Below are 27,645 nucleotides of genomic sequence, written 5' to 3' on the forward strand. Positions count from 1 at the left end.
CCCTCCCTTCCCCAAGCCCATGGGCCCCATTCTTTCTATTTGTTACAATGATGTGACCTTACAGCTTGAAGGGAGTGATGGACCAGGGAGGCATCTCCAGGCATTGTCATTTGAAACAGCTTAAAAGTGTCTTTTTTTTTCCCTCCCAACTCAGAAATGTTGGATAAGATAGAAGGAAAAATAAAAAATACCTACAAAAGCGAAATAAGATACCCAAAGCAAAAAATAAAATAAACAGAGGTGTGGCCCAAGGTTCTTTAATATGAATTTTTGGGAGTGCTTGGACTGGGCAGAACCATGGGCGACATGTAGGGGGGTACAACCGAGGGAGAGATTTCTCGTAAGGCAGCAGGTGGGCAAATCAGGCTACGAAACATTGAAGAGGAGGCTTTTCTAGACCTTCGGCGTCAGAGCTTGGCAGGGGAGTTCTTGCACAACCCTCTGTCACAAGCAAACCCTAGGCACGTCGGGCCATCAGCTGGCACACCTCAGTGGCCAGCCCGGGGAAGTCCAGATGCTCCCTTATACGTGGGCGCTCTTGGCGTGAGTGGGGGAGCTGGAACCTGAAGAATAGTAGAAGCGGTTCTCGCCAAATGACTGAGCATCTCCCGAGCAGCACAAGACGACGCAGCCACCAATGAGGCAGAGGGTGGCCCCGATCCAGCCCGTGTAGAGGGAGTAGCCAAAGCTCATGATCATGGTCTCACGGTGGGCGCACACAGGGAACCAGATGGTGGCCACCAAGGCACACAGGGCTGGGGAAACACAAAGAAAGCAGTGACCATGGAGCATTTGTCACAGACGGGCTCATCAGCGCCACCTACCAGGTGGTGTGGGGCAGTGGAAAGGACTGAGGACCTGGTTCAAATTCTGACAGCTTGGCCACTCAGGGCCCGTGTGAGCTGGGGTAAGCGCTTTGAGGGGATGGCCACAGATAGCCACCCCAAAGATCTCGTCTATCTCTGAAGCTGCATCCTAGGAGCGCAGAGCAGAGGTCGGGCCTCTACAAAGTCTATAGCAACGTTTAGCAGTAGACAACACTGATGAAGAACGTTTGTCAAAAAAGCACAAGGGCTTTGCCAACACACACACACACACACACACACACACACACACACACACTAAAATGGAAAGCTAAACTATTTTCTAGACAAGTCATGAGAAAGAAAGAAGAAAGGAAATAAGGAAGGTGAGAGAGAGAAAAAGAAAGAAAGAAAGAAAGAAAGAAAGAAAGAAAGAAAGAAAGAAAGAAAGAAAGAAAGAAAGAAAGAAAGAAAGAAAGAAAGAAAGAAAGAAAGAAAGAAAGAAAAACAGAAGGAAGGAAGGAAAGAAGGGGCAAGAAAGGCACTGGTCTAAGCTATCCAAATAGGAAAGGCCAAAGTCCACCTGGCCCAATTTTCCACTCCCTTTATTCATATGTAGTAAATCACATTACGTTAAAACGGTCCAGATTTGTTGTTTTTGTTGTTGTTGTTGTGCAACTCTGTTGTAAGGAGCATTGCTTACAATAAATAAGCTACTACCAATTGGGGCTTTGAAATTCTTCTGTAGTCACTATTTATTCTAGAAAACACCTCAAAAATGTGAATAATCACTGAATATAATTATAGAATGTTAAAGGTGTCATCCAATCCAGGCACCTCATTTCACAGGTAAAGAAACTGAGGTCCAGAAAAGTTGACCTGTTCAAGTTCACATAATCAGAAAGTAGAGGAGGGGAGGCTAGGGCAGGTAGGTGGTTTAGTGGTGAGACCACTGGGCTTGGAATCAGGAAAACATCTTCATGAGTTCAAATCCAGCCTGAGATATTTACTAGCTATATGACCCTGGGCAAGTCACTTACCCTTGTTTGCCTCAGTTTCCTCATCTGTAAAATGAGCTGAAGAAGGCAATGGCAAACCACTCCAATGTCTTTGCCAAGAAAACCCCAAATGAGATCATGAAGAGTCAGACAGGATGGAACAAGAAGAGGTAGGGGTAGAACCTAGGTACTCAGGCTCTGAGGCCAGTATGCTTTCTGCTCCCTACCATACCACCCTTTGAAGCAAAGGGAGCTGACGAAAAATGTTATTTTGATATAATGAGATTTAACCTGTAGGACACAGGAATTTTGCAATGTGTAACCCATGCTTAACTCTTGTTTAGATTACATAGGAGAAAAGGATTGTAAATAGCCTCCAAAGACATTCCTGCTGATAAGTAGAATTGTCATTAAACCATGTAGCTGAATACCTAGCCTTATTTCTTCCCCTTTCTAGGTATTCTGGGTAAGAGCTTGCAATGCCCCAACTTCCTTCTTGACCTCTAGAGTGAAAGCACCTTTTGACATAGAATTCTTGAGCATTGGATCATTGCTCCTATATCTTGAGGTCCCTTACACATACTGTCCCTAATGGGAAGTTGATGGCAATACTGACAAGATGGCATGAGGTAAAGGGCACAGACTTCTGTCTCAAATGAGAAAACTCTGAATTCAGTTCAAGAAATATTGATTAAGCACCTACTATGTGCCAGGCACTCTGGATATAAAGACAAAAATGAAACAGTCCCTGCCTTCAAAGAGCTTCCATTCTATTAGGAGATACAACATACACAAATTACACAATTACAAAATTACACAAAAATTACACAAAATAATTTCCATAGGAAGAGGGCCCCAATAATTGGTTGGAACTAAGAAGGTGGGTCAAGAAAGACCTTGGTTTGAAGGCAGCAATGTCAGCTGTGTTTTAAAGGATGCCAAGAATTCTAAGGGGGCAAGGTAAGGGGTGTCATACTATTTGAAAATAGTCAAGGGATATGTAAAAGTAGGGTGGGAATATCTTTACAATACTATTAATGCACCTCCATCCTCCATCTCCAGCAGACATGACTACACCTTTGGACTGATATATTTCTCTTAAAGCATGATCTCCTTAAGAATGGGGACATCTTTCTTTGTTTCTTTCTTTGTTTCTCTAGCACTTAGTACAGTACCTGGCACATAGTAGGTACTTAATAAATATTTATTGGTTGATATCTATAGAGCCTTTCTGAGTTACTGTGGTGGTCCACTTCCAGCCTATGTCTGCAGAGGAGAAATAGCAATGCTTTCCTTCACCACGGGCACTTAAATTAAATTGGAACATTTTTTCTATGTCTCTCCTAAATTTGAGGAAAGATTCAGCCTTTTCTCACCTAGGGAGAGCCTTTCAATCCATTTTACCACATGTTGGTAATAAGTAAAATATAGGCTTTTGTATGACATGTGCTGTTTCCACAATATATTAGCTGTTTGACACAAAAATAGCAAGATGTGCTTCTAACAATGAGGACTAAACTAAGAAATTCCATGTAACTGTTAGAACAAAGGGGGTCGAGTTGGGTGAGGATCCCCCAGCTTCTCTGTCCATGCAACCCAAACTTCCCATAAGATGGTCGAGCAATAGAATGTATGCTCCTCGAGGGCAAGGATAGTTTTCATTTATGCTTGTCTCTCCATTGTCTGCTCTTCTACCTCATCATGGCATGGAGGTGACCCTGAATTCTGGAAGATTGGGCCCATGATGGATCCTCCAAGTTAGAAAGACTTGTAGTATAAACTTCATCTATAGACTTCAGGCCCTTTGTCTGAGAACCAACCTAGATGAGATCTAAGGGGTTGGCCAAAGCAACTCCCAAAGATCATCTACTCAGTCACAGAGGGACTGAGACCTGCATTGGTATAGGGACTCCCTACACCAACCAAATCACAGAGCCTTAAAGGATCCCAAGCACAGTGTCTTACACATAGTAGGTACTTAATAAACAATGGTTGGCTTAAGCCATTTACATCACTTGGGGCTGTGTAGAAATGGGCAAAAGTTAGATCTAGAACTGGAAGGGCCCTCATCCAAAGCCTTCATTTCACAGATAAGGAAACTGAGGCCCACAGCCATTAAGTGACTTGCCCAAAGTCACGTGAGTAATAAGTAGAAGAGCTAAGATGTACTGAGTCAACAATCCATTGCCCTGGTTCTCAGGGTGAGAACCAGCTCAGTATTTGAAGATTGCTCAGACAAGATCAGGCTTAATTTAGCTAACAAACATGAGATTGGGAAAATGCCTAGACAGGCATTGATATAATGGAACTTTCCATAATTAAAGATATAGACGAATGGATATTTGTGTGTACATATTTACAGGTCCATATCTACACAGTGCATAGAGGATTGGCCATCTAGTCAGGGAGCCCTGACCCCAAATCTTGTCTTTTGTCCTGTGCAAGTCTCCATGTGCTCCCAGCAACTGTTGAGACTATAGATTTAAAGGGAAATGCCCATCTCCAATAGGAGAGATAGTTTCCACAGTAAGGATTTTCTACCTATACCCGTGTAATTCCAGACTCCTCCCCTCCAAAAATAATAATAATATGTACACATGCATGTGGTAGCTCTTTTCCTTCCAACCCCACCCCACTAGGAGATGGAGCTGAGTAGAGTGGAAAGAACATAGCTTTAGATTCATAGAATTATAGGGCTAGAGTTAAAAGAGACCTCAAACGCCATCTAATCCACCCTCTCACTCTGCAGATAAGGAAACTGAGACCCAGTGAGGTAAATGACTTGTCTACAGTCACTTGGGTCCTAAAGATCAGAGATGGGATTTGAACCCAGGTCTTATGACCATAGAGCTCTTCCTATTGTACCACAATGACATCCATCTGATATGACCTTTCACTTCTATGGGCCTCAGTTTTCTCACAAAATAAGAAGGTTAGACAAGATTACCCCTCAGCTCTAAGACTATGATCCTATGATCCCTTTTCCACCCTATCTTCTCTGGAAGATGGCTTCCAAAAATGACCATCTCATTTTGGGATAGTGGCAAGAGCAGTAGCCCTGGAGTCAGAGGGCCTGGGTTCAAATTCTGCCTCTGATGCTCATCACCTGTGTGGTCTTGGGCAAGACACTTAATTTCTCTGGGCCTCAGTTTCCTCAACTGTAAATTGGGTGAGTGGACTAGTTGACCTCTCAAGTAGCCAACAGTTCTAAATCAATGACCCTATGAACACACTTGATGGTTCCCAGACATTCTATTCTTCCAGGCTCCTAATCCACATATTTTTAATGTGAGATAGCAGCCAAATGCCAGAAATGTCCTGATTTCCTAGCAGATATACTAGCCTTGAATGGGATTCCTGTGGCTTTCACAAAATCACCACATCAAAACCAATGGAAAATGACACACTGACTTCCATGCCACAAGAAGAGAAATGAGAGGGTCATTTGAGATGCTGGCCTTCAATTGCCCTTAGGATAAAGAATGTTTGAGGAAGAGACTGAAAACAAAGGAAAATTTCCTCAGTTACAGAAATGGCTTTGGAGGAGGGAGGGATACATTTTGACCGGTAAAACCAAAACACAAGCCAAGCCACTATTGACCAAAAGCCATTAAGAGCAGCAGCTCCCATTTCTAGCATTTTTTCCTTCAACAACCTTGTGAGCAAGTCATACAAGTTTAACTTGTCACTGTTTTCCAGTCAAGGAAACTGAGGTTTAGAGAGGTTAAGTAATTTATCCATGGGTATACGTTCAAGTAAGTGTCAGAACAGAGATTTAAATGCATAGCTCCCCAGCCTCCAAATCCAAGACTCTTTCCACCATGCTTCCTCTGCTACTAACAAAATTGCCTACGAGGGGACCCATGGATGATTAAAAGACCTAGGAGGGAGACCACCAAGCACACTGGGTACATCATCTGCTGAAAATTCGTAGATGATGTGAACATGAAAACCATGAAATGAGAAGGTATAGATGGCTTGAGACCTGCACCAGTGGATACCCATCTTGGAGATCTCAGGTCCATTGAATTATTGAGCTTTTAGACATCCTTAAAGACAAAGGGGAAAGATTTAATAGATTTTCAAAGAAATTTCTCTGGAGTGACGAATGGAGATCTCTTTGATATTTTGAAAGGTTCTCTCTGATATTAACAAAAACTTAAACTAGGAAGATTTTTTCTAATATAAATAATCCAAGCCATCTACTAGGTATGGGGATTTGAAGAAAGAAAGGGGAAGTAGGGCAATTGTCTTGGCCAACCATTCACTTCTGGTTTTTATTGAAACATACATAATTTGGGATGTTAAGTCTCTAGAAATGATAAAGGTGAACTTAAAGCTAACCACAATGGCCCCAGTCCTTTCCTTCCTGTTTGACAGAATGCAACAAGTGAGAGGGAGAGAGAGAAAAGGGAAGGAGGAGGGAGAAAAGAAAGAAAAAAGGAGAGGGGAGGGCAAGAGAGAAGAGATAAAAAAGGAGAGGGGGAGGGACAGAGAGAGAAGAGAGAAAAAAGGAGAGGGGGAAGGAGAGAGAGAAGAGAGAAAAAAAGGGGGGAGAGAGAAGAGAGAAGGGAAGGAGGGAGGTGAGAGAGAAGAGAGAAGGGAAGGAGAGGGAGAGGGAGAAAAAAAGAAAGAAAAAGGGAGAGGGGAGGGAGAGAGAGAAGAGAGAGAAAAGGAGAGGGGGAGGGAGAGAGAGAAGCAAGAAGGGAAGGAGAGGGGGAGGTAGAGAAGAGAGAAGGGAAGGAAAGGGAGAGGGAGGAAGGAAAGGCAGAGGGAGGAAGAAAAGAAAGAAAAAAGGAGAGGGGAGGGCAAGAGAGAGAAGAGAGAAAAAATGAGAGGGGGAAGGAGAGAGAGAAGAGAGAAAAAAGGAGGGGGAAGAGAGAAGAGAGAAGGAAAGGAGGGAGGTGAGAGAGAAGCGAGAAGGGAAGGAGAGGGAGAGGGAGGAAGAAAAGAAAGAAAAAGGGAGAGGGGAGGGACAGAGAGAAGAGAGAAAAAAGGAGAGGGGGAGGGAGAGAGAGAAGCAAGAAGGGAAGGAGAGGGGGAGGTAGAGAAGAGAGAAGGGAAGGAAAGGGAGAGGGAGGAAGAAAAGAAAGAAAAAAGGAGAGGGGAGGGCAAGAGAGAGAAGAGATAAAAAAGGAGAGGGGGAGGGAGAGAGAGAGAAGAGAGAAAAAAAGGAAGGGGGAGAGAGAAGAGAGAAGCAAGAAGGGAAGGAGAGGGGGAGGGAGAGAAGAGAGAAGGGAAGGAGAGGGAGGAAGAAAAGAAAGAAAAAGGGAGAGGGGAGGGCAAGAGAGAAGAGAGAAAAAAGGAGAGAGGGAAGGTGAGAGAGAAGCAAGAAGGGAAGGGGAAGGGGAGGGAGAAAGAGAAGAGAAAAGACGCCTATTCGCCTCGAGATAGGGGAAGGAGGGTATGAATTCTATTTCATAAGCCCACAGAGAGCATTCCTGTACAGATAGAAGGCTAGTCTAGCCTTGGAGAAAGTGACTGATTGCTGTCCTCAGCAACAGGAAATGTTTTTTGCCTTAAGTTACTTTCAAATAATGGGATAAGAGTAGCCTTTAATTGATTTTCATATTCTTAAAAAGAAACAGATTTCTATATAGACAATGAGCAAAATCTCTCTCAAATATAAAATCTCCATCACAGAATAGAAGGTACCTGTATTACTTGTGGTTCTTTCAGAAAATTCAATAGGTGGCACATCATGGACAAAGTGATTGAATTAACTACATTTAAGGATGTTGATGATTCCACTTTGAAATAATAACTTTCTCGTCATTCCTGAGAGAGAAAAAGAGGAGGGAGGAGAGAAGCCTTCCTGGTCCCCTGAAATGTTTATCTTCCTTTCTGCCTTTGTCACTCTCAGTATTCCAGACTTAAAGTCCAGGAGCTTTATAAAATACTGCTTTTAGAACAAGGAACACCATTGTCATCAGAATAGATTCAGCATGATTCTGGGGTCTTGTACAAACAGTACTGAAAACTGCTTCCCAATTCAGTTTGTTTATTCTAAAATCCCGATTCTGACACTGACTAGCAATGTGATCTTGAGCAAAGCATGTAACCCTCTCTGGGCCTCAGTTTCCTTAGCTGTAAAAGGCAGAGCACTTGGAGTAAACGATCCCAACATCCTGTCTACCTCTAGATCTGGGATTCTATGATCCCTGCCTTTTATAAATGCTATGATTATAATTACGGTCTTCATATCAGCTCACTTTTCAAAAATGAGACCATTCCTCCAAAGCAAAGATAATCATGATATTTCTACAGGACTGTGACTGCATGTCCATCTCATTTCATCTTTTTAATCATTTGAGACTGGGATGGTTTTTCATTTCCCCTTTTCTAATTTATCTTTCTCTAAGATCAAGACTTTAAAAGAAATCCATCTGGCAGGATACACAGGTTAGGCTCTATTTGTCCAATTGTTTTTATGATGATTTGATATTTACAACAGACATCAAACCAGTGGAATAACTGAGCACACCATTTTCCTGGCCAACTTTCCCTATTTTTTCCTTTATTTCTAACCCACACAGATCACCACCTTTTTTCTTTTAACCCTTTCAAATGCTAGTCTAAGTCGTATGTCAGGCATACACACACACACACACAATTAAAAAAAATCTTATCTTTTCTGTGTTCTAGTAACCAAGCTCATGGTGGTCCAAATCAATTCAATTCAAGAAACCTGTATTAGGCACCCACTGTACTGGGCATTGGGGATACAAAGAAGAAATAGATCCTTACCTCATCAAGCTTATATTCTACTGAGAAGATACAATATGTATATAAGTAAGCATGTACAAAGTAATGCAAAATAATTTCAAGGATAGTAGGTCAACAACTAAGTAAAGGGAGGAAAGGTCTTGCGTAGGAGGAAATACCCAGCTATACTTTGAAGGAAGCTCAAGATGAATCTCTCCACACTTAGCTAGTCGGGTCTTCAGACGACAGACATAATTTTTGTTTCCAAGCCTTTGCTTGAAGACTTTCCCCTTTGGTAGTACCTGTCATAGCTACACTGCCAAATCCTTCAAGAACGCAGAGTCACCTCCATGCTGCAATGAGGCACCACAAGAAGACTTTAATAAAGGAATTATTATTATTAATGTTGATGATAATCATCTCATTCTCATATGAACATAGCATGGGGGATAAGAGCACTGAACTTGGAGTCAGAAAGACCTTAGTTGAAATCCTGGAGAGGCACTTACTAGCTATGTGACCCTGGGCAAGTCACTTAAATTCTCAGCATTTGTTTGCTCATCTGTAAAATGGGGATGATAATAATAGCACCAACCAATGTCATATTTGTGTGTGTGTGTATGTGTTTATCAAGTTATTTTGCTGGGATTTTTTTCTCTTCTTCCTCCTTTTAAAAATTCTTTATTATAAGGAATGGCTCTCTGGGAAAGTAGAAAGTAAGGGACATGAGGCAAAAATCAAAGTGATGGGGCAGCTAGGTGGCAAAGTGGATAGAGCACAGGCCCTGAAGTCAGGAGGACCTGAGTTCAAATGTGGCCTCAGACAAAACACTTGACACTTACTAGCTGTGTGACCCTGGGCAAGTCACTTAACCCCAACTGCCTAAGCAAAAAAAAAAAAAATCAAAGTGATATAAAAGAACAGATGTAAAAAAAAAAGCTATTCTAAATGTAATAGTAAGAGCACATATCTCAAAGGGTTGTGGTGAGGATCAAATGAGATAATATTTGTATAGATCTTAACACCATGAGCCTAGCGCATAGTAGGCACTAAATAAATGCTTATTCCCTTTTAGGCAACTCTCTAAGAACACACATTGCTGGGAAGGAAGCACCTGCATTGGTGTAGGGGGTTTCCTCCCTTGGTTGTTTCCTAAAACAATGAAATCACAAGGCCAGTCTAGGGACTATCTTTATTCTATTCCCTATTCTCTATCCTTATTATTACTTGCTGGAGTTTAGATAGAAAGGGTTTGGGATGAGTCACTCTCCTGCTCTTATTCTGTGGTGTTTAATGTTCTGTAGATTATTACACATGTGAGTAAAATAACTGCTTTTTGTAATTGAATCAACGTATTGGGGTATGAGTTCATCTGTACATTCCCTGAAAGTATCTTTATTAATTATTATTACTTATATTAAATTTCTATTAGAACATGAAGAAAGGATATATATAGTGTATAAAGAGAAAGAACTGTCAAAGAAGAAATTGTGGACTCCTCGTAACAGTATTAATGAAGACATTGTCCAAAGTTCCTCATTTCCCCACTTCGCACTGCTTGCTGAATCTGCCACCTTGGTGTCCGCCCTCGCTGATGACCCCTGGGACCCAGCATGAGCTCAGCACTGGCTTCTCCACCAAGAGGGGCCCAACACAAGTCGGAGACACAAAGAACTCCCTTCTCCTCCTCTCTCTCCTCCCCCTCATTAAGCCAATTCGAGAAAACAAGGCGTTTCAGGGCTTTGTGCGGAGAAGACCCTAAAGAAAATCTGCAGGTGCCACACTTGAGACAATGAGCTTCACATTTCCAGTGCCATCCCATCCGGGTCACAACAATGTCCCACACAGTGGCTGGGTCATTGGGCAATCTGAGCTTTGGTGACCACGGGGGAGGTGAGCAAGGCTGGCAGCTCAAGAGAAGACTAGTCTGCTCCTAATCTCTTCAGATGAACATTTCTCTGCCAAGCCCTGAGATAAAAATCAGGCCAGTATTAGTAGGAGATGTGCAGCCTCAAGGGGCCCAACCAGACCCATGGAATCCAGGGCCACAGTTTCACCCTAGGCCCTGGACCTGGGGACCTCTCAAAGAAGAGCATCCACAGCCTTCACCCAACCCCACCTTATTCTTGTTCAGTCTCTGGCTAGGTCTACAAATAAAAACCAGTCTGAGGGAGAAAAAAATGAGAGAAATAAATTGTTTACTGTAGCCAGTCAGTTATTTTAAAATAACTGGTTATCTTAACAGCTGGTACTTGTTCATCTGAGCTCAGTTGGTTTGGTTCTGAGTAGTGGGAAGTACACTGGATTTGATGTCAAAGGACCTGAGTTCAAGTGGCCCTTATTAGCCATGAGATCTTAGGCAAGTCATGGGATCATAGCTCCATGAGGTCCTCCAGGAAAGGGCCTCAATGGCCATCTAATCCAAATCCCTCATTTTACATTTCCCTCATCTGCAAAATGGGCATACCAAGACCTTTACTATCTACCCATTGCAGCAGGGCTATTTTAAGGACTTGTATGATGCTTAGCACGTAACAAACATTTCATAAGTGCTTATTGACTGACTGATGTGACAGTGTCTTGGTAAACCTTAAAGCACTAAAGAAATGTCAGCTATCATTATTAAAGCTAGAAGGGGCTAGAAGGTGCAGTGAATGGAGTACAGGCTAGAGTCAGGAAGACCCAAATTCAAATCTGGCCTCACATGCTTACTACCTGTGCAACCCTGGGCACATCACTTAACTTGTTTCCCCCAGTTTCCTCATCTGTAAAACGGGCATTTAAAATAGCATCTGCCTCACAAGTTATTAAGAGGATGAAATGATATAATGCTTGTAAAGTGTTTAGCACAGTGCCTAACACATAGTAGATGCTATATAAATATGAGTTATTATGGAAGGAACATTAGACATCATCAACTCCCCACCCTCTCCCATTTTACAGATGAGAAAACTGAGGCTCAAAAAATTGGTCAATTTGATTTGATTCTATTCAATTCAAACATTTACTAAGCACCAAGGTCATTCATCCGGTTTTATACAGTGACAGAGTGATGACTTCAACCCAGGTTTCCTGACTTCCAATCTAGGGCTCTCTCCACTGTACCAAGCCATTTTGTGAGCATGTGTAGATATAATCTTTAGGTCCCGATCAGTTTTTCTTCAGTTTCTTCTCTTTCATGTAGATCCAGAGACCAGGACCTCTTGCAGATGTTGGCCGGGAGATTGGTCTAGACCCATGATTTGATTGCTATAGAGAACTCCAGGTAAGGAGAGTCCCTTTTCCAATGGGCAACTGTTCTACAGCTTCTAGTCCTAGAGGAAGAGCTGGCTGCCTGAGCACTGAGCAGTGAAGTTACTTGTCCAGGGTCACAAAGTATGGGTCGAGGCAAGACTGGAACTCACAGCTTCCCAACTCCAGAACTGCTTGCTTCTCATCCATCATTCCATGCTGCTTTATAAGGAATAACTTCATGCAGGTTCATTAGAAGCATCTCCAGGGGTGGGGAACCTGCTGCATGAACCTCTAAGGTCACTTGTGTGAGGCTGCTTTCTCTGCAGCCAAAGGGGTGGTCCCTTCCAACTGCATTGTCTACATCTGTCAGCCTTCCTGAGCCTTCATGAGTGGTTCAGGAGCATGGGTAGGAAATAGCAAAGTCACAGCAGTAAATACTGGGTTGGGGGAGGGGAAAAGGCAAGTGGTATTTCAACTTGGATTATTACCAACATGATTTCCTTATTATCGCTCAAGTTGACCGAACAGCTGGGAGAACAAAGCAGATACAGAGACCTGCCTATCAAACATTCCTTACAGACATCCCCAAGAGTTTAGAGGGGATGGTCACGCGACCATTGTTTTTTGTGTATTACATGCAAATAAAAAGTCTTTGTGCCTAAAGACCCAATGCAGATCAACTGCCCCTGGCCCCTAAAGGTCTTCTTCATAGCATTCTGAATCTCTAGATTTCTTTTTTACTCTCGTAAAAATAATAGCTAGAATTTACAGAGTGCTTTAAGGTTTGCAAAGCAATTTACAAATATTATGTCATTTGATCCTCACAACGATCCTGAGAGGTAGGTGCTATTATCATCCCCATTTTGTGGATAGGGAAACTGAGATTGAAAGAGAAGCCTCCCCACAAAGATTCACGCTGCGGCCAATCAGCACAACTGGTGTTTCCAGGTTAGGGGGAATAGAATTCTCATTCTACGCAGTCATAATTATCAAAACTCACATAACTAATAAAATAATGTCTGACATTTATATAGCATTTTAAGGCATGCAAAGCTCATTACATACATTATCTCATTTGAGTATCACACTAACCCTGCCAGGGAGATGTTTTTATCCCTATTTTGTTGTTGTTCAGGTGTTTGTTGTTTTTTTTAAGTTGTACCCAACTCTCCATGACCCAATTTGGGGTTTTCTTGGCAGAGATACTGGAATGGCTTACCATTTCCTTCTCCAGCTCATTTTACAGATGAGGAAACTGAGGCAAACAGAGTTAAGTGACTTGCTTAGGGTCACACAGCTAGTAAGTGTCTGAGGTCAGATTTGAACTTGGGAAGATGAGTCTTCCTGACTCCAGGCCTGGTGCTCTAAACACCATGGCACCACTTAGTTTCCCCTATTTTACAAAGAAGGAAACTGAAACTCAAGTTTTATGACTTATCTAGGAACACTCAGCTAGTGTCAAAGGCAGAATTCTAAACCAGGTGTCAATTGACTCTAAGACCAGAAGTCTTTCCACTACTAAGATGGAAATGGGACTGAAGAAGGAAATACAGACAAATGGAATTCTTGGGATGGGGGGGGGGGGGTGGAACCAGGCAGAAGACCTAGTGATATATGCACCTATTTCAGCCCCTGCCTATGGGCAAGGTAAGACAATTGTTAATAGCACTCTATCACACCCAGTCACAGACAAGTCTTTCTGTCTCTTCCCTCCTCTTTCTGTATTCTATCCCTTCCTTTTACTCTATCTTCTTCTCTGGCTCTTCCTTCTCCCTGTGTGATCATATATTTTGTTGTTGTTGAGTCATTTTTCAGTCGTGTCAGACACTTAATGACCCCCCTTGGGGTTTTCTTGGCAAAGATACTAGAGTGATTTGCCATTTCCTTCTCTGGCTCATTTTACAGATGAGGAAACTTTGGGTCTTTACTCTTTCTTCTCCTTTTCCCCACCTCCTACTTGTCTGTATCACACACCAGTGGTGCCCTGTGGCATCCATAGATGTTTCTTAATCCTGCTGGTAGCACTGATAAATTACTGTCTAAGTCACCAGCTGCACATAGCAACCCCCTCTCTTCCTAAAGGTCTCCAGGGATGGAGAAAATCCGGTAATTCTGCAAATTCTCCATCCCTCTGACAGAGTGCTGCAACTCAAGAGGGATGGAAAGGCCCCTATGCAGTGAGCATAGGATCAGCCACGTCGGGCCTCGGGGACCATCTTGTTCATCCCTCTAATTTTATGGATGAGGAAAATGAAACCCAGGGTTGTTAAAGTGACTTATCCAAAGCTATACCAGTAGTTAAGTATCAGAGGTCATATTTGAACCCAAATCTTCTGATTGTAGAGCCAGCATATTTTTTCCTGTACTACTTAATGACTATTTGAGTATCTGGAAAGCTGATGAAGTAGCGTTGTGAAGGATGAAAAGTTGGTGGAAACCCTGTCCTTACCTAACAGAATTATCATGATCCCAGCCAGCTGAGAGCGCCGGTACTTGGCAGCCCCTGGTTCGTGACCCATCCGGATGCAGGGCAGGACAGTCAACAGTAGGAAGATGGCGGGTAGGCCCAGGACCGATGCAGCAATCATGAGGGCTCGGCATGCCTGTACATAACCTGTCGGGAAGAAAGCCAACGAGAAAGAAATTCAGACCAAGGGTTATTGGTGTTTGAGCGAGCCAGGGATCACCAGAGTTCATGGCCCCCTCCTTCCACTCGCTATAGATAGATAAGACCATCTTTCACATTAAATAAGAGATCTATCTCAGGGCTTAGAACATGCTCAATTTTGAAATGGTGCACTACATGTTATCACCTTTCCAAGTAAATAATGGCTAAAATACAAGAAAAAAGTTGGGGATCACTGCTTCTCGTTTGGTTCAAGATGAGGGATGAGGGGGATACTGACCCATGGATACTGATCCTTTCTGAGTTCAGATTTTCCACTACCAGAAAGATTCCCCTAATTAACCCTTCCCCAGTCTGATTATTCCTTTGCTCTTTGTCATTTGGGATTGTAGATTTAGAGCTGGAAGGGACCTCCAAGTTCATCTAGCTCAACCCAGATGAGGAGACTGAAGCACAGAAAGACCAAGTGATTTGCACACATTCAGAGAGGTAATAAGCACCAAAGGTGGGAATCAAACCCAGAGCCTTTGATTCTAGAGCTCACATATACATCCAGCTTGTGTTGCAGCATTTTGCATTTTGTTATGTGACTACCATATTACTTCAGGCATGTATATTTCATCACCCCAAGGAGTCCAAAAGCTAAGACATCTTCTTTTTTGGAGCTCCCCACTGGGCCTTGTGTAATGTTCCACATAGTGACTCAATCAACAAGTAGCTATTAATTTTTAAGTACCTACTATGTGCCAGGAGCCACGCCAGGCATTGAAGACACAAAGATAAAAATTAAACAATTCCTGCCCTCAAGGGGCTTACCTTCTATCAGGGACATTCTATAGGAACCCCCACCCCCACCCCAGCAATAACTCCTCAGTAGAGATATTTGCAGAATGAATGAGGAAAAGGAAGGGACAAGATTCAGCCAATGGTGTCCTTACGGACTAGATCAGACTAAAACACACACTTTGCCCCCACCTTGAAGTTTGGTGCCCCAGGCAATCAGTAAAAAGCAAGTAAGAGGGAAAGCAGCTAAATTGGCTTTGGAATTAAGGTCTTCCGATTTCTTTTTCACCACACAGCACAGCCATCTTTCATTAAAACCCGTGGTCAATGTCTCATGATGGTGTGGAAGTGACCTCACACTCTCAGAAGCTGTACCAGGAAAGGACTCAGCGCAGCCTGCATCTGCTGCCCTCCATGCCCAGCCCAGCTGATTCTGGAAGGCTTATCACAAGAAGAGTGCCCCCCCCCACTGCAGAGTAATATTTTCAACCACAGCAACTCAGATGTGCTAAGGAATAGACAAAATTATGGAAGTGAGTGATGTGGCCACCACCTCTTTCAGGAGTGATGATGAAAACTTCTGAGGGGAGGTTTCTAATGCTTTAGTAAGATCCAAGAGACATCCTTCCTCAGGGTCTATTATTAAAGCAAGGAATTTCCTGGCTTGCCTTTATGAGATGGAAGGTCCTGTGATCTCAGGCAAGCTAGTTCTGGGACTATCAAAACTTCAACCTGACCTTAAACTTGGAGAGGCAGGAGGGAATGGAGGAAAAAGAACTGACCAGAGAGGCCCATTGGAAGCTCAGCTTTGCCCTCACTCTGCAGCTTACTTCTCTGGGCCTCAGTTTCCTCATCTGAAAATTGAAGGGGTTAGACTGGCTGACCTCACAAAGACCTCCCATCTCTAGGTCTTCCAGAAAATCAACCACAGGGCCCTAATGCGCCTCTGCCTCCCTTTCTAATTCACATCCAAAGGTGTGTACTGGAGTTGATTCATACTGGAGAAAGAGGAGGGGAGGGGAAGAAAGAGAAAAAGAGAGAGCTGGTTGTTACATTTTCAGTGAGACCATTTACACCTAGCAAGTCAGCAACTGCTGATAAATTGGGGCTGATTTTTCATTTTGTTGGTTTCTAGACTTTAGAAAATGATGGAGAGTCAGGAGGACCTGAGTTCAAATCCCACCTCAGACACTTGATACTTACTAGCTGTGTGACCCTGGGCAAGTCGCTTAACCCCATTTGCCTCAACAAAAAGTGAAAAAAAAAAGTAATGGAGATGTTAATAACAGATTAAACTTTAAAGTGTGTTTTGTGTACATTTTTTTTCCAGAGGACACCCCTGCATGGGGAGAAACTTAAAGCCTGAGGGAAATTTCCAGTTGTCACGTTTTCCTTCTGACATTCTTTTATGGAATCATGGAATTCAGAGAAGGCTTTATATGTCATTGAGTCTAACCTCCTAATTTTACAGATGAAAAAAGAAACTGAGTCCCAGAAAGAGTAAGCAACTTGTCCAAACATGGACCAGGGCAGAGATTCTAATCATAGGTGCATAGATTTAGAGCTAGAAGAAACCACAGAGGTTAACTAGGCCAACATTCTACAGATGAGAAAACTGAAGTCCAGAAAATTTAAATAGCTTGTTCAAAGTCCAACAGGTAGTCATCAAAAATAGGCTTTGACCCTCAAGTCCTCTGTCTCCAGAATCAGGGCTCTTTTTGACTATACTATCACCTCCCATCCTCCATTATACTATGTTAGTATTGAGCATTTTATAGTTAAGAGGAATGGTGTTTGAACTAAACAGTCAGGGGCTAGCCAGGGGCGGGTTGAAGCCAGCTCCTACCTGCTCTTGGTTGTTAAATTTTTAGTGTGAGCATTTACATCTCAGAAATTGGCAGATACTACAAATAAAGCCTTGATTTATTGTTTTATTGATTGTTTAGACTTAAGAAAGTGTTAGGGGAAATGTTAACAGTGTGTATTAATCTTAAAAGTATGCCATGTGCAAATTGGGGGCTGTTAAACATTTACTAGCACATTCCTGGGTACAGGGAACAAAAAGTTGATGGAGGTGATTAAGATGGAGGAATAGCATTGGAATCTGGTGTTAGGAAGAAAGAGTTCCTGCTCTCTATAAACTGTCAATCGGTCAATAAGCATTTATTAAGTGCTTACTGTGGGTCTGGCACTATGCTAAGCCCTGGGAATACAAAGACAAAAATACAATCCCTGCCCTCAAGAAGCTTACATTCTAATGTGGAAACCATATGTAAATAACTAGGGATAGCCAAGATGCACGCAGTGTAAATTGTAAATGGAAGATAATTTTAGAAGAAAAGAACAAGCAAGGTGGGAGCAAGTCCTCCTGCCCAAGAGGAAGCCAGGAGGTGGAGGTGAGGGGGCAGAGGATTCCAAGACTGGGAGCCAGCCAGTGAAAAGGCACAAAGGCAAAAGATGGGGTTTGTAGTCTGAGGAACAGCAAAAGATACCCAGGGTCACTGGAGCATAGTGTGTGCAAGGAAGTAATTCCAGAATTCTTACTAGAGAGGTAAGAAGGGGCCAGGTTGGGAAGGATTTTAAATGCCAGAGGATTTATATTTGATGCTGGAGGTAATGGAGAACCATGGTTCTCAGAAACACAAATTACCCTGAGCATCCTGGCTCTGCTCCCACTCACATAGGGCTCTTGGCAGCTAAAAAAACATCTTTAAGGGAGAGAAAAGAGGCAGAAGAACCCGCATGAATTAAACAAGAATGAAAGTCTATGAGGTTTAGGGACTCTTCCCTAACACCTCCAATAGACACTAGCACTCAGACACCACCACACCCCATCCCAGCGAAGGAAGGGAATTGAAAAGGGATGATGCTAAGCGCAGAAGGACCAGAAGGGTTTTCTAACTGAAACGAATTCCTACTGTGGAGTTGGGGGGGGGAACTTGGGGGATGAAACATATTCTAGGCAGGGGATGTGACTTGTGGGGTGCCGAAGGCCAGAAAAGCTGTCACCAAGTTTGGGTAAGGGGAATGTTTGCATCACTCCAGAGGATCTCTGTCAGTCCCCAACTCTGCACTGGACAGAGGAATCAGATGAACTCTGCTTGGCCTCAGAGGGCAGAACCAGGAGCAACAAGGGAAGTGGCAAAGAGGTTGATTTAGGCTTGATGTCAAGAAAAAACATCCCAATAATTCAAACTATCCCAAAATGCCTTGGATGGTGTGGGATCCCTCCCCCAATCAACCACTGGTGAACTTCAGACAAGTACTGGATGACCCCTTGTTGGCTATGTTGTGGAGAGGATTCTTGTTCAAGCAGGGATCAGACTAGATGGCCCTGAGATCTTTTCCAACTCTGAGAGTCTAATTCTGGGCCTCAAAGGAAACACTGGCATCATGAAACCCCTGTGGTTTCTGTATGAAGTATTGTGTGCAGATGGGGGGACGGTCTTGGGAGGAGTGGAGAGTAAGGCATGGCTATAACAAAGAAAGTATTTGTTAATGAGCCCCAGAAATAAGGAAAAACACAAGTAACTAGAGGGAGGATTTTTCACTGATACTGGCCTCCCTAAATACAGGAGCTGGTAAGCGATCTTAGGAGCCTGGCACCAAGAGCAGGAAGAGGGACGTTACAGATCCTTAAATCCAACCCTGTCCCTTGACAAATGAGGGATGGATTTTGTCTCTTTCCCTCCAATGACTAGCAGACCAGCGCCAGGCAGGCCGAGCAAGTTGCTGAAAGTAACTTGCCCAGGGTCATGAAGGTAGGAAATCCCAAGCTTGGAGCTGAATCTACTTCCTCCAGTCCCAATCTCCTGCCCTTTCCCCTGGGTGTTAAGGCAGGAGGAGGACTGGTTATCCATTCAGAGGACCTGGTTCAGATCCCCCGCCTATGCCTGCTACTTGTGCCACTTTAGGCGTGTTCCTCCACCTCCCTCAGCCTCTGTTTCCCTTAACAGTAAAATGAGATATATGAACTAGATGGTGTCTGAAGTCTCTTCATACGTAGCCCTGTGATTTCAAAGAGGTCATATGTTTACCACTAGAAGGGACTTTAAAGGTTATCTAGCCCAACCCCCTCATTTTACAGATGAGGAAACTGAGGCCCAGAGAAATGAAGCGAATTGCCCCCGAGTCACACGGGTATTAAAGATTTGGCGGAGCGGGGATTTGAACCCAGGCCTCACTCTAACTCCAGTACTCTGTCCGTTGTATTATGTCCATCCTTCTGAGACTCTCGTTTAAGACTGCAGTCCCTCCGTGCTAGAGATGAGGAGTAAACCCAGGGATGGTTGATGGGACAAATTAGGACCCAGAATGGGCTCCGCCAAAGCAGCCTACGGGAGTGGACAGAGGAGGGACTAGCGGGGAGAAGGAGGCAGCCCCTACCTGGCAGGATGAGGATGTCCACCAGCGGTTTGCAGTGATAGAGCCCCGTAGCCATGACACAATCTGCCCAGAGCCCCTTGGAGCCAAGCTCGTCCATCTTCCGGCAGGTGGTGATGGTGTAGCCGCAGGTCACTACCCAGTCATTGGTGGCCGTGGCGACCAAGATGCCGATCCAGCCCACGAAGCTTGTCACAAATCCAACCAGCTGAAGGCAAGTGGCAACCATGGCCGCGGCCCCCCAGCCCCCCCACCCTCCTCAGCCCTCAAGTAAGCCGGCTGTCCCTGGGGGCTCGGCTGCTGTGCCCAGCCCCGACGGCTGCCTTCTGTGCTCCCCGGCTTTTCTCTCCAGGGACACCCGGCAGGGCGACTTCGGGGCTTCGAGGGGGCTGCCTGGCCCGGCCAGGGGAGGAACAGGGGGCGAGAGCGGCAGTAGTAGCAGCAGAGCGACGGGGCAGCGGCACAGGGTAAGCAACTCTGAGCGGTGCCAGCCTCTCGGGTACCCAGGGCAGACAGGCTGAGGAGCGCGCCCCCGCCCCCCGGGCTTTAAACCGAGGAGCCCCGCCCTCTCCCGGCCAATCGAGAGCGGCCAAGACGCAAGAAAACCAATCAGGAAAGAGGACCAAAGCTGGGGGCGCGGCTTGGAATCCGACAGGAGAAAGTAGGGGTAAACCAGGGGAAGTGGGGAGCACTGGGGAGTGTTGGAACTTAAAGTGCATGGGTTTGTGTGTGTGTGTGTGTGTGTGTGTGTGTGAGAGAGAGAGAGAGAGAGAGAGAGGGAGAGAGAGAGAGAGACAGAGACAGAGACAGACAGAGACAGAGACAGAGAGAGAGAGAGAGAGAGAAGGCGAGACTGCAAGTCTCTGGTATCTGTCAGTCTCTATGTCTCTGTTGCCTCGTTCTCAGTCTGTCTATCTATGCGTCTGCCTGTCTGTCTCTCTAAAAACAAATACCCCTAACAAAGCTGATTCGTTTTCATTCTCTCTGTCTCTGTCTCCTTCTGTCTCTGTCTCTGTCTGTGTGTGTGTCTGTCTGTCTCTGTCTCTGTCTCTTTCTGTCTGTCTGTCTTTCTCTCTCCCTCTCTCTCTCTCCCCCACCCCCACCACAAGGCAGAGTCTGTGTCTTCCATATCTTTGTAACCTCTCCACTGCTTCAGTGCCTTACACAATAGTGCAAATTCAATACATGTTTATTGGAAAATGAAGAAATGAATGCATTACAGAAAAGAGATCTAAGCAGTGGGGTCTATGTTCCTATACTTGCATGGTCTTTTTTCTTTCTAATTTATGAGCCCATCAGAATAATTTATAGGAAGAAGAAAACAAGCAATAAAGCAGGTAAATGCTATTAATTTATCATTAGCTGTTACACATATTGATACATTTCTCCAGTACCTTGAGATGTACAACTGAACCAAAAGAACAGAAATGACTTGACCAAGGTCAGGCAGGTAGGAAGTAAAAGAGCCAGGCCTGAGAACCTGCATCTCCTGGTTCTCAGGTGAGTGCCGTTTTCTTTTCTCCCAACCACCCTATAAGGTAAATTGGCTGTTATTATCCCCATTTTACAGATTAGGAAACTGAGGCCCAGAGAGGGGAAGGTCATACAGGAAGTAGCAAACCTGAGCTTGGAACTCTGGTTGTAGGACCATGGAGTTAGAGCTGAGCTGGGCATTAGCAGTCCTAGCTAATCTGAGCCCCTTCTTTTCCACGGAAGGAAAATGAGATATTTGAGAAGTTCAATGATTTGACCAAGGTCACAGGGGGAGGAACAGAGAAAGCCAGGATTAGAATGTGGATATTCTGACTCCCAGGCCAGTGGTCATTTCCACTGCAGTAGAAAGTTGCGGATTTATTCTTTTAAAGCCCTTGCTTTCTTTCCAGCAATGGCATTTCCCTCTGGACTTTCTTCATCCACTCCTGTAATTGACACCCTTTTCATCACTTAGTGAAATCTGCCTTGTGCTGTTTCTACATTGGAAAGTCTTAGCTCCCTTTTGTGCAGTTGGATAAGATGATGATTTGTGGCATATTCCTAGTTTATAACTTCATTTCTGACCAAACCTGAATATTGCTACCAGGAGAGAAACATTGGAAAGAACTATGATAAAAAGTAATAAACACTTTTTCTAAGGAAATGAGTTTTTAAATTCTGTACTATATGATTTTTCCCGTCTAGATTGTGAATAACATAGAAGGAGGGCAAGTTCAGTTTTCTAGGTACAAAAGGCATGGAAACAACTATAAAACTTCCCCACAACCTTGAAGAAATCAAGATGAAAGGAGGAAGGGCATCTCTGAAGAAGATGTATCTCTTCCCTTCTTCTAGAGAAGATGTAACTTTGTACAATTTTCTTCAGAGATTTTGGCTTTTCTTCTACCAGCTGTCTTGGCATCTTTACTACAAAGGCAGTGTGCTGGAGTGGGAAGAGCAGTGGATTTAGAGTCAGAGGGCCTGGGTTTAAGCCCCAGCTCTGCTGTTTACTGTCCATGGGACCTTGGTTGAATCATATAACCTATCTGGGTCTCAGTTTCCTCATATGTAACATGAAGAGGTTGGACCAGATGATCTCCAATTTCCTTCTAGCTCTTAGCCTATGATCCTTTATGAATCCTATCTGGATGACTTAAGGAATGAAAGTACTCAAATGGGTGTCAATAAAGAAAATTTTAATGCAGGATTCTCTTTTGCATCTTAAGCATGTGTAAAAATCACTTATAGGCTAGGATATTTGGCAGGGAGGCTAAGAGAGTTAGTCAATATTTATTGAATATCTACCAGGTACTGAGCAAAATTAGTTAAAAACTTAGTTTCCACTCAATTCCAGCATGATGTCATGGAAAATGTAGTGATTTAGTCAGAAGTCTTGGGTTCAAACCCCACTGCTCTTTACTACTTAAGTGGCCTTGAGCAAATCTCTTCCCTTCTCTAGGACTCAGTTTCCTTGTCTCTAGAATGGGAGAGTCAGACTAAATAATTTCTAAGATAGTTATGATTCTAAGACTCAAGTTCGAATACTTGTTCCACCATATTACTTGTCCTTTCACCTCTCTGTGCCTCAGTTTCCCTATTTATAAAAATGAAAGGATTGGACCTAATGGCCTCTAAGATCACCTTCAGGGTTTAGTCTATAGCCCCCATGACCCCATGACCTTAATTGAAATACCCACCCTTCCACTTACAACTTGTATGATCTTGAGTAAATCACTTCCCTTCTTTGTGCCTTATTTTCCCTATTTATAAAATGAAGGGTTTGAACCTGATGGCCTCCAAGATTATCTCCAACTCTACATCTATAGCTCCCGTGACTCTGTGAGCTGTGTTTAAGCCCCTCCCCTGCCACTTATTATCCGTACAACCTTCCCTGAGCCTCAATTTCATTACATAAAACCAGGAGCTTCCTTCCATGAGCTCCGAGGGTTTTTTTCCCAGCTTCTGAATCTATAATTACATGAATAGAACATTCAAACTCTTCTTGTGCTGTTGAAACCCAAATGGGACTAAGGAGTCCGAGTTAACGACTGGTTTATGGAAATTATGAGGCATAAAGTCCAATCCCAGGACTAATAAAGCCCGGCGTGGTGATTAGCAGCCCCAGAGCCCACATCTTTAAGGGATTCTTGTGAAAATGGACATGGGGCTTTAGAGACAGCTAGTGGATTTTTTCAATCATTGCAGCACTAGAAAAAAAAAAAAGGAAAATGATTTCTTCTCTGTTCTGTGTAAATCCTGCAGGATCTATCTATCCACAAACCTCATTCTTACTAGCTTCACTGATTCAAGATGTGGAATAATTGGCCAGGGCTAGACTCCCTTTATTCTTCAAATCTTTTCTTCTTTAAGTAAATTAAACATATGGAAACCTAGGTTTGTTTTTTTTGTTCAGTTTGTCCAACTCTTTGTGACCCCTTCTGGGGGGTTTTCTTGGCCATTTCTTTCTCCAGCTCATTTTACAGATAAGGAAACTGAGGCAAACAAGTGACTTGCCCAGGGTTATACAGCTAATAAGTATCTGAGGCCAGATTTGAACTCAGGTCTACCTGAAGCTCTACCCACCACACTACCTAGCTGCTCCAAACCTGGGTTTACAAAAAGATAAATTAGAAGTGTTGATTTACTTTACAAAGGATTGTTTAAATAGCCACTTCATTTTACCAATGAGGAAACTGAGGCCGAGGGAAGCTAAGTGACTTGCCAAAAGTCAGAGACAGTGAGCATCAGAGGGCAGATTCGAACCCATGTCTTCTAACTCCAAAGCCTCATCATAGTTATCCATCAACCAATTACTCAATCAACAAGCTGTTATCTTGGACAAATTACTCAACCTCTAAGTTTCAATATCCTCACCTGTAAAGCAGGAATAATGCTGCTTCTACCTGCTTCATATGGTCAGAGGACAGTGATTTTATTATAGTTCTTTACAAACATGAGCAACCATTAGAAGATGAGAGAAAATGTTGAAAAATTAGTAAGCCCCACAAGCATCTCCCTTAGAAGTTCGCCTTTAATTAGTCTACAGAAAATTAATTCATGACATACAAATCTATTGCATTTACCTTTCCAGGCTTATTTCACATTAACACTTTGCAAGGAGTTTCCATTCTAGTCAAATTGACTTACTAATTGTTTCCCACCTCTAAGGGTGTGCTGGAGTCAGTTTGTAAGTGCTTTTGATCTGATTGTTAAATTTTCAGTATGAACACTTACACATTGAAAATCAGCAAACTCTGGAGCAGCTAGGTGGCACAGTGGATAGAGCACTGGCCTTGAAGTCAGGAAGACCTGAGTTCAAATCTAGCCTCAGACCAAACACTTGACACTTACTAGCTGTGTGACCCTGGGCAAGTCACCTAACCCCAATTGCCTAAAAAAAAAAAAGAAAATCAGCAAATTCTATAAATTAGGCCTTGATTTATTGTTTTGTTGATTGTCTAGACTTAAGAAGTGTTGGAGAAAATCTTAATAAAGCAGATTAAACTTTGTGTGTCATAGATACTTTTTTTTTTTCCAGAGAGACGATTATTAAATAGATACCAGCACATTCGCCTGGCCATATCCCACCTACAAACATTTGCACAGGTGATACCCCCACCTGGAATGCATTCTTGTTTGTTCTTTGTTCCTTCTAAATCATTCTTTATAATTATAAATTTTAATTACCTTCAGTTTTGTGCTTTACAGACACATGCACACACACAATTGTCATCGATATGTATGCTGTTCTGACTTCACTCTGCATTGCTTCATGTAATTCCATACATCCCTAGAGGTTTCATCTTGATCATTTTAATAGGACCATGATTTTCCATTAATACGCCAAAATTTTATTCAGTCATTCATGGACTATTGACCATATGCATTATTACAAGGCTTTTATTATTTAAAAAAATAAACTATTAATATTTTCACATGGCTAGTTTCTTTTTTCCTTTTCATAGTACAGTATTTCAAGTCCCAACAATGGAACCAGAAGGTCATAAGTCAGAAGGCATGCTCAGGTTTGTGATCTACAGTGTATTGCCAGATCGCCTCTGCCTCCTACCAAAGTTATACATATCTGCATCTCTGAGGTTCCACCAACAAAAAACTTTGGTCGGGGGAGGTTTCTTATATTTGCCCAAGCTCTGTCTATTATCCAGATTTCTACATACATCTAAATAGACACTTTATACAGCCTGTGTATCTGAGACAGATGATCAAGAAACTAGGTCAGAGTTGGAAAAGGAACATTGCAAAGCACTTTTACTGACGTCAAGCTTCTCATAAGAACAAAACCCCATCTTTTCAATGCAAGCATGTCACTAGTATTGCTACATGGCAATGAAATCTAGGATCTGGAAGAGTCAGAAATGACCGAACAATAACACAAATGAAAGCTGGAACCGTGGTCTCTGAAGAACTCAAGATGAACATCATACAATAGAATAGCACATGGCAATGGACAGGCACATGGCAGGTGTGAGCAGGTTGGACCATATAACCAACAAGGAACTCCAAAGAACAGAAGCAAAATTAAAGAATTGTATGGCAAAAAGGAGAGATGAGTTGGTCATATGACGAGAGTGAAGGATGACAGACAGCCAGAGGGCTCCGCTGGTACCCTGGCATTGTTGTACTCCTTGAGTGACTGCCCTGTGGAGAACTTGGGGGAGTTCACAGTTGAGAATTCCACAGGATGGGCAGGCACAGATGAGTTGGATCATGAAACTCCAGAATCACTGAGATCCCAGAGCCATTTGAGCATTTTTGCCAAGTTAGTGGTTAGAATAATAATAGTTCACATTTCTATAGTGCTTGCAAGGTGCCTGGCACTGTGCTAACCACTTCACAATTATTATCTTATTTGATCCTCACAACAGCCTTGGAAGGGAGATGTATTGCCTCTATTTGCAGTTCACAGAACCACAGAATTTCAGACTTGAGATGAACATTTAAAGTCCTTTCCTACCTGACTCCTACCTTTCATCCTTATTAAACATTATTCTCCTCCACACACTTTAAAATCCAGTCAAACTGGCTTTCCCTCTGTCTCTCAGATATGGTTATCTATTTGTCATCTCTGATACTTGGCACCATCTTTCTCCCATGCCTGGAATGCACACTTAGGCCTGGTGTCAGGACTTCTTAACATTAAGAAAAATATCCCAATAATAGCCAAATGTGGGATGAACTGTCTCAGGAAAGACTAGTTTCCTCCTCATTAGAGGGCTTCATTTCTTCTAAGCACTCATTTTTTATGCTCAGTTCCAAATTCCCTCCCTCCCTCCAGTCTCTCCTCTACCCAACAAGAAGGCAAGCAATGCAATATTCATTATACTTGTGGAGTCGTGAAGAACATATCTCCAAATTAGTTGGGGGGAGGGGCAGGTGGGAAGCAAGAAAAATCAAGAAAGTGAAAAAAGCATGCTTCAATTTGCATATAGATTTCATCAGTTTTCATTTGAGGTCTTCAAGCAAAGATGGAATGACCAATTAATGTTTCTCATTTAATTCACATGATTCCTTTTTTATCCATTAAGTGTGTATAAATCCATATATAATATAATGTATATATAAAGATATATAAACATATCATATCTAAGTATATACTTTAAATAAAATAAATAATTATGGTTATTGTATTAGTTATCATAATTCTTTTAGTATATTTAATATATTAGCATAGTAAATATTTCAATATGTTATATTATCATAGTATATTAATTGTATATAATTATAATGTTAATATATTAGATTGCATTATGTATCTTTATATATACATTATATTCTATATAAATATATGTGTGCATATACTTATATACTTACCTAATGGATTAAAAAAAAGGAATCATCTGAATTAAATTAGAAATATTAAATAATTGGTCATTCAAGTTTTGCTTGACGACCTCTAATGAAAACTGATTAACTCTAAGTGTAAGTGTATATATGAGTATATACAAATGTATATGTATAGATATACTTAAGTATAATACAGTTATATATCTTTATGTATACATTATATTATATATGGATATATACACACACCCAATAGATTTTTTTAAATCATCTGAATTAAATTAGAAACATTAAATCTTCTACTTCGACCAAACTATGAAAAGCAAATTTTTCCCCTCTTTGTTGCATTAAAATGGATATCATTCCCTTTCATTTTAAATGCAGGAGGCTCACCAGTATAAAATAAGTAAGACTCTATTGCTTGTTACAGTTCCTTTACAACTAGGCATGGTGCTCCAAATGAGGTTACCTATACTACACCTTTAACACGATTAGCTGACGTGAAAAGAAGCTTTCATGTCTAATCATGTCATTTTCAGTCCTTTGGGTTTTCATTTCAAATGGAAAACTAACTTTATGAAAATCACTCAGGTGGCCATGTTCTGGATAGGACAATCGCCCCCAAGAAAAAACATTGGAGCAGTTACTTATCTAGACCATAGGTGTCAACATGAAACCCACAGCCCACCAGCCTGAACTTGATTAAAATGTAATTGGGAAATATTTAATAAAATGTTTCCAGGGCTGTTCCCTCCCATGTAGCATGAGGGCATTATTGTGTGACTCCAAGGGAGGCAGAATAGACTTTTCTAGCCTCTTATCCCCCACTCTTCTCCAA

General features: G+C 42.6%; 1 protein-coding gene across 1 annotated transcript; it reads right to left on the reverse strand.

Moving 5' to 3' along the window:
• Positions 1-241: 241 nt before the first annotated feature.
• CLDN11 (claudin 11) lies at positions 242-20,034 on the reverse strand. The gene is made up of 3 exons (XM_027876067.1): positions 19,536-20,034; positions 14,190-14,354; positions 242-755 (listed from the first exon to the last, which is right to left on the reverse strand). Exons 1-3 carry the CDS (start codon positions 19,759-19,761, stop codon positions 523-525), a joined length of 624 nt encoding a protein of 207 aa, XP_027731868.1. The 5' UTR covers positions 19,762-20,034; the 3' UTR covers positions 242-522.
• Positions 20,035-27,645: the final 7,611 nt, after the last annotated feature.

The sequence above is a fragment of the Vombatus ursinus genome, unplaced genomic scaffold (assembly GCF_900497805.2).
Source record: "Vombatus ursinus unplaced genomic scaffold, bare-nosed wombat genome assembly UNPS02014810.1, whole genome shotgun sequence".
NCBI classification, from domain to species: domain Eukaryota; kingdom Metazoa; phylum Chordata; class Mammalia; order Diprotodontia; family Vombatidae; genus Vombatus; species Vombatus ursinus.

Excerpts from the sequence above, each read along its gene's own strand:
- CLDN11 (XM_027876067.1), bottom strand. The coding sequence starts at position 19,761 with ATGGTTGCCACTTGCCTTCAGCTGGTTGGATTTGTGACAAGCTTCGTG. Across the intron at positions 14,355-19,535 it reads GGACATCCTCATCCTGCCAG|GTTATGTACAGGCATGCCGA; the intron begins GTAGGGGCTGCC and ends TCTTCCCGACAG. Across the intron at positions 756-14,189 it reads GATCATGATAATTCTGTTAG|CCCTGTGTGCCTTGGTGGCC; the intron begins GTAAGGACAGGG and ends GTGTTTCCCCAG.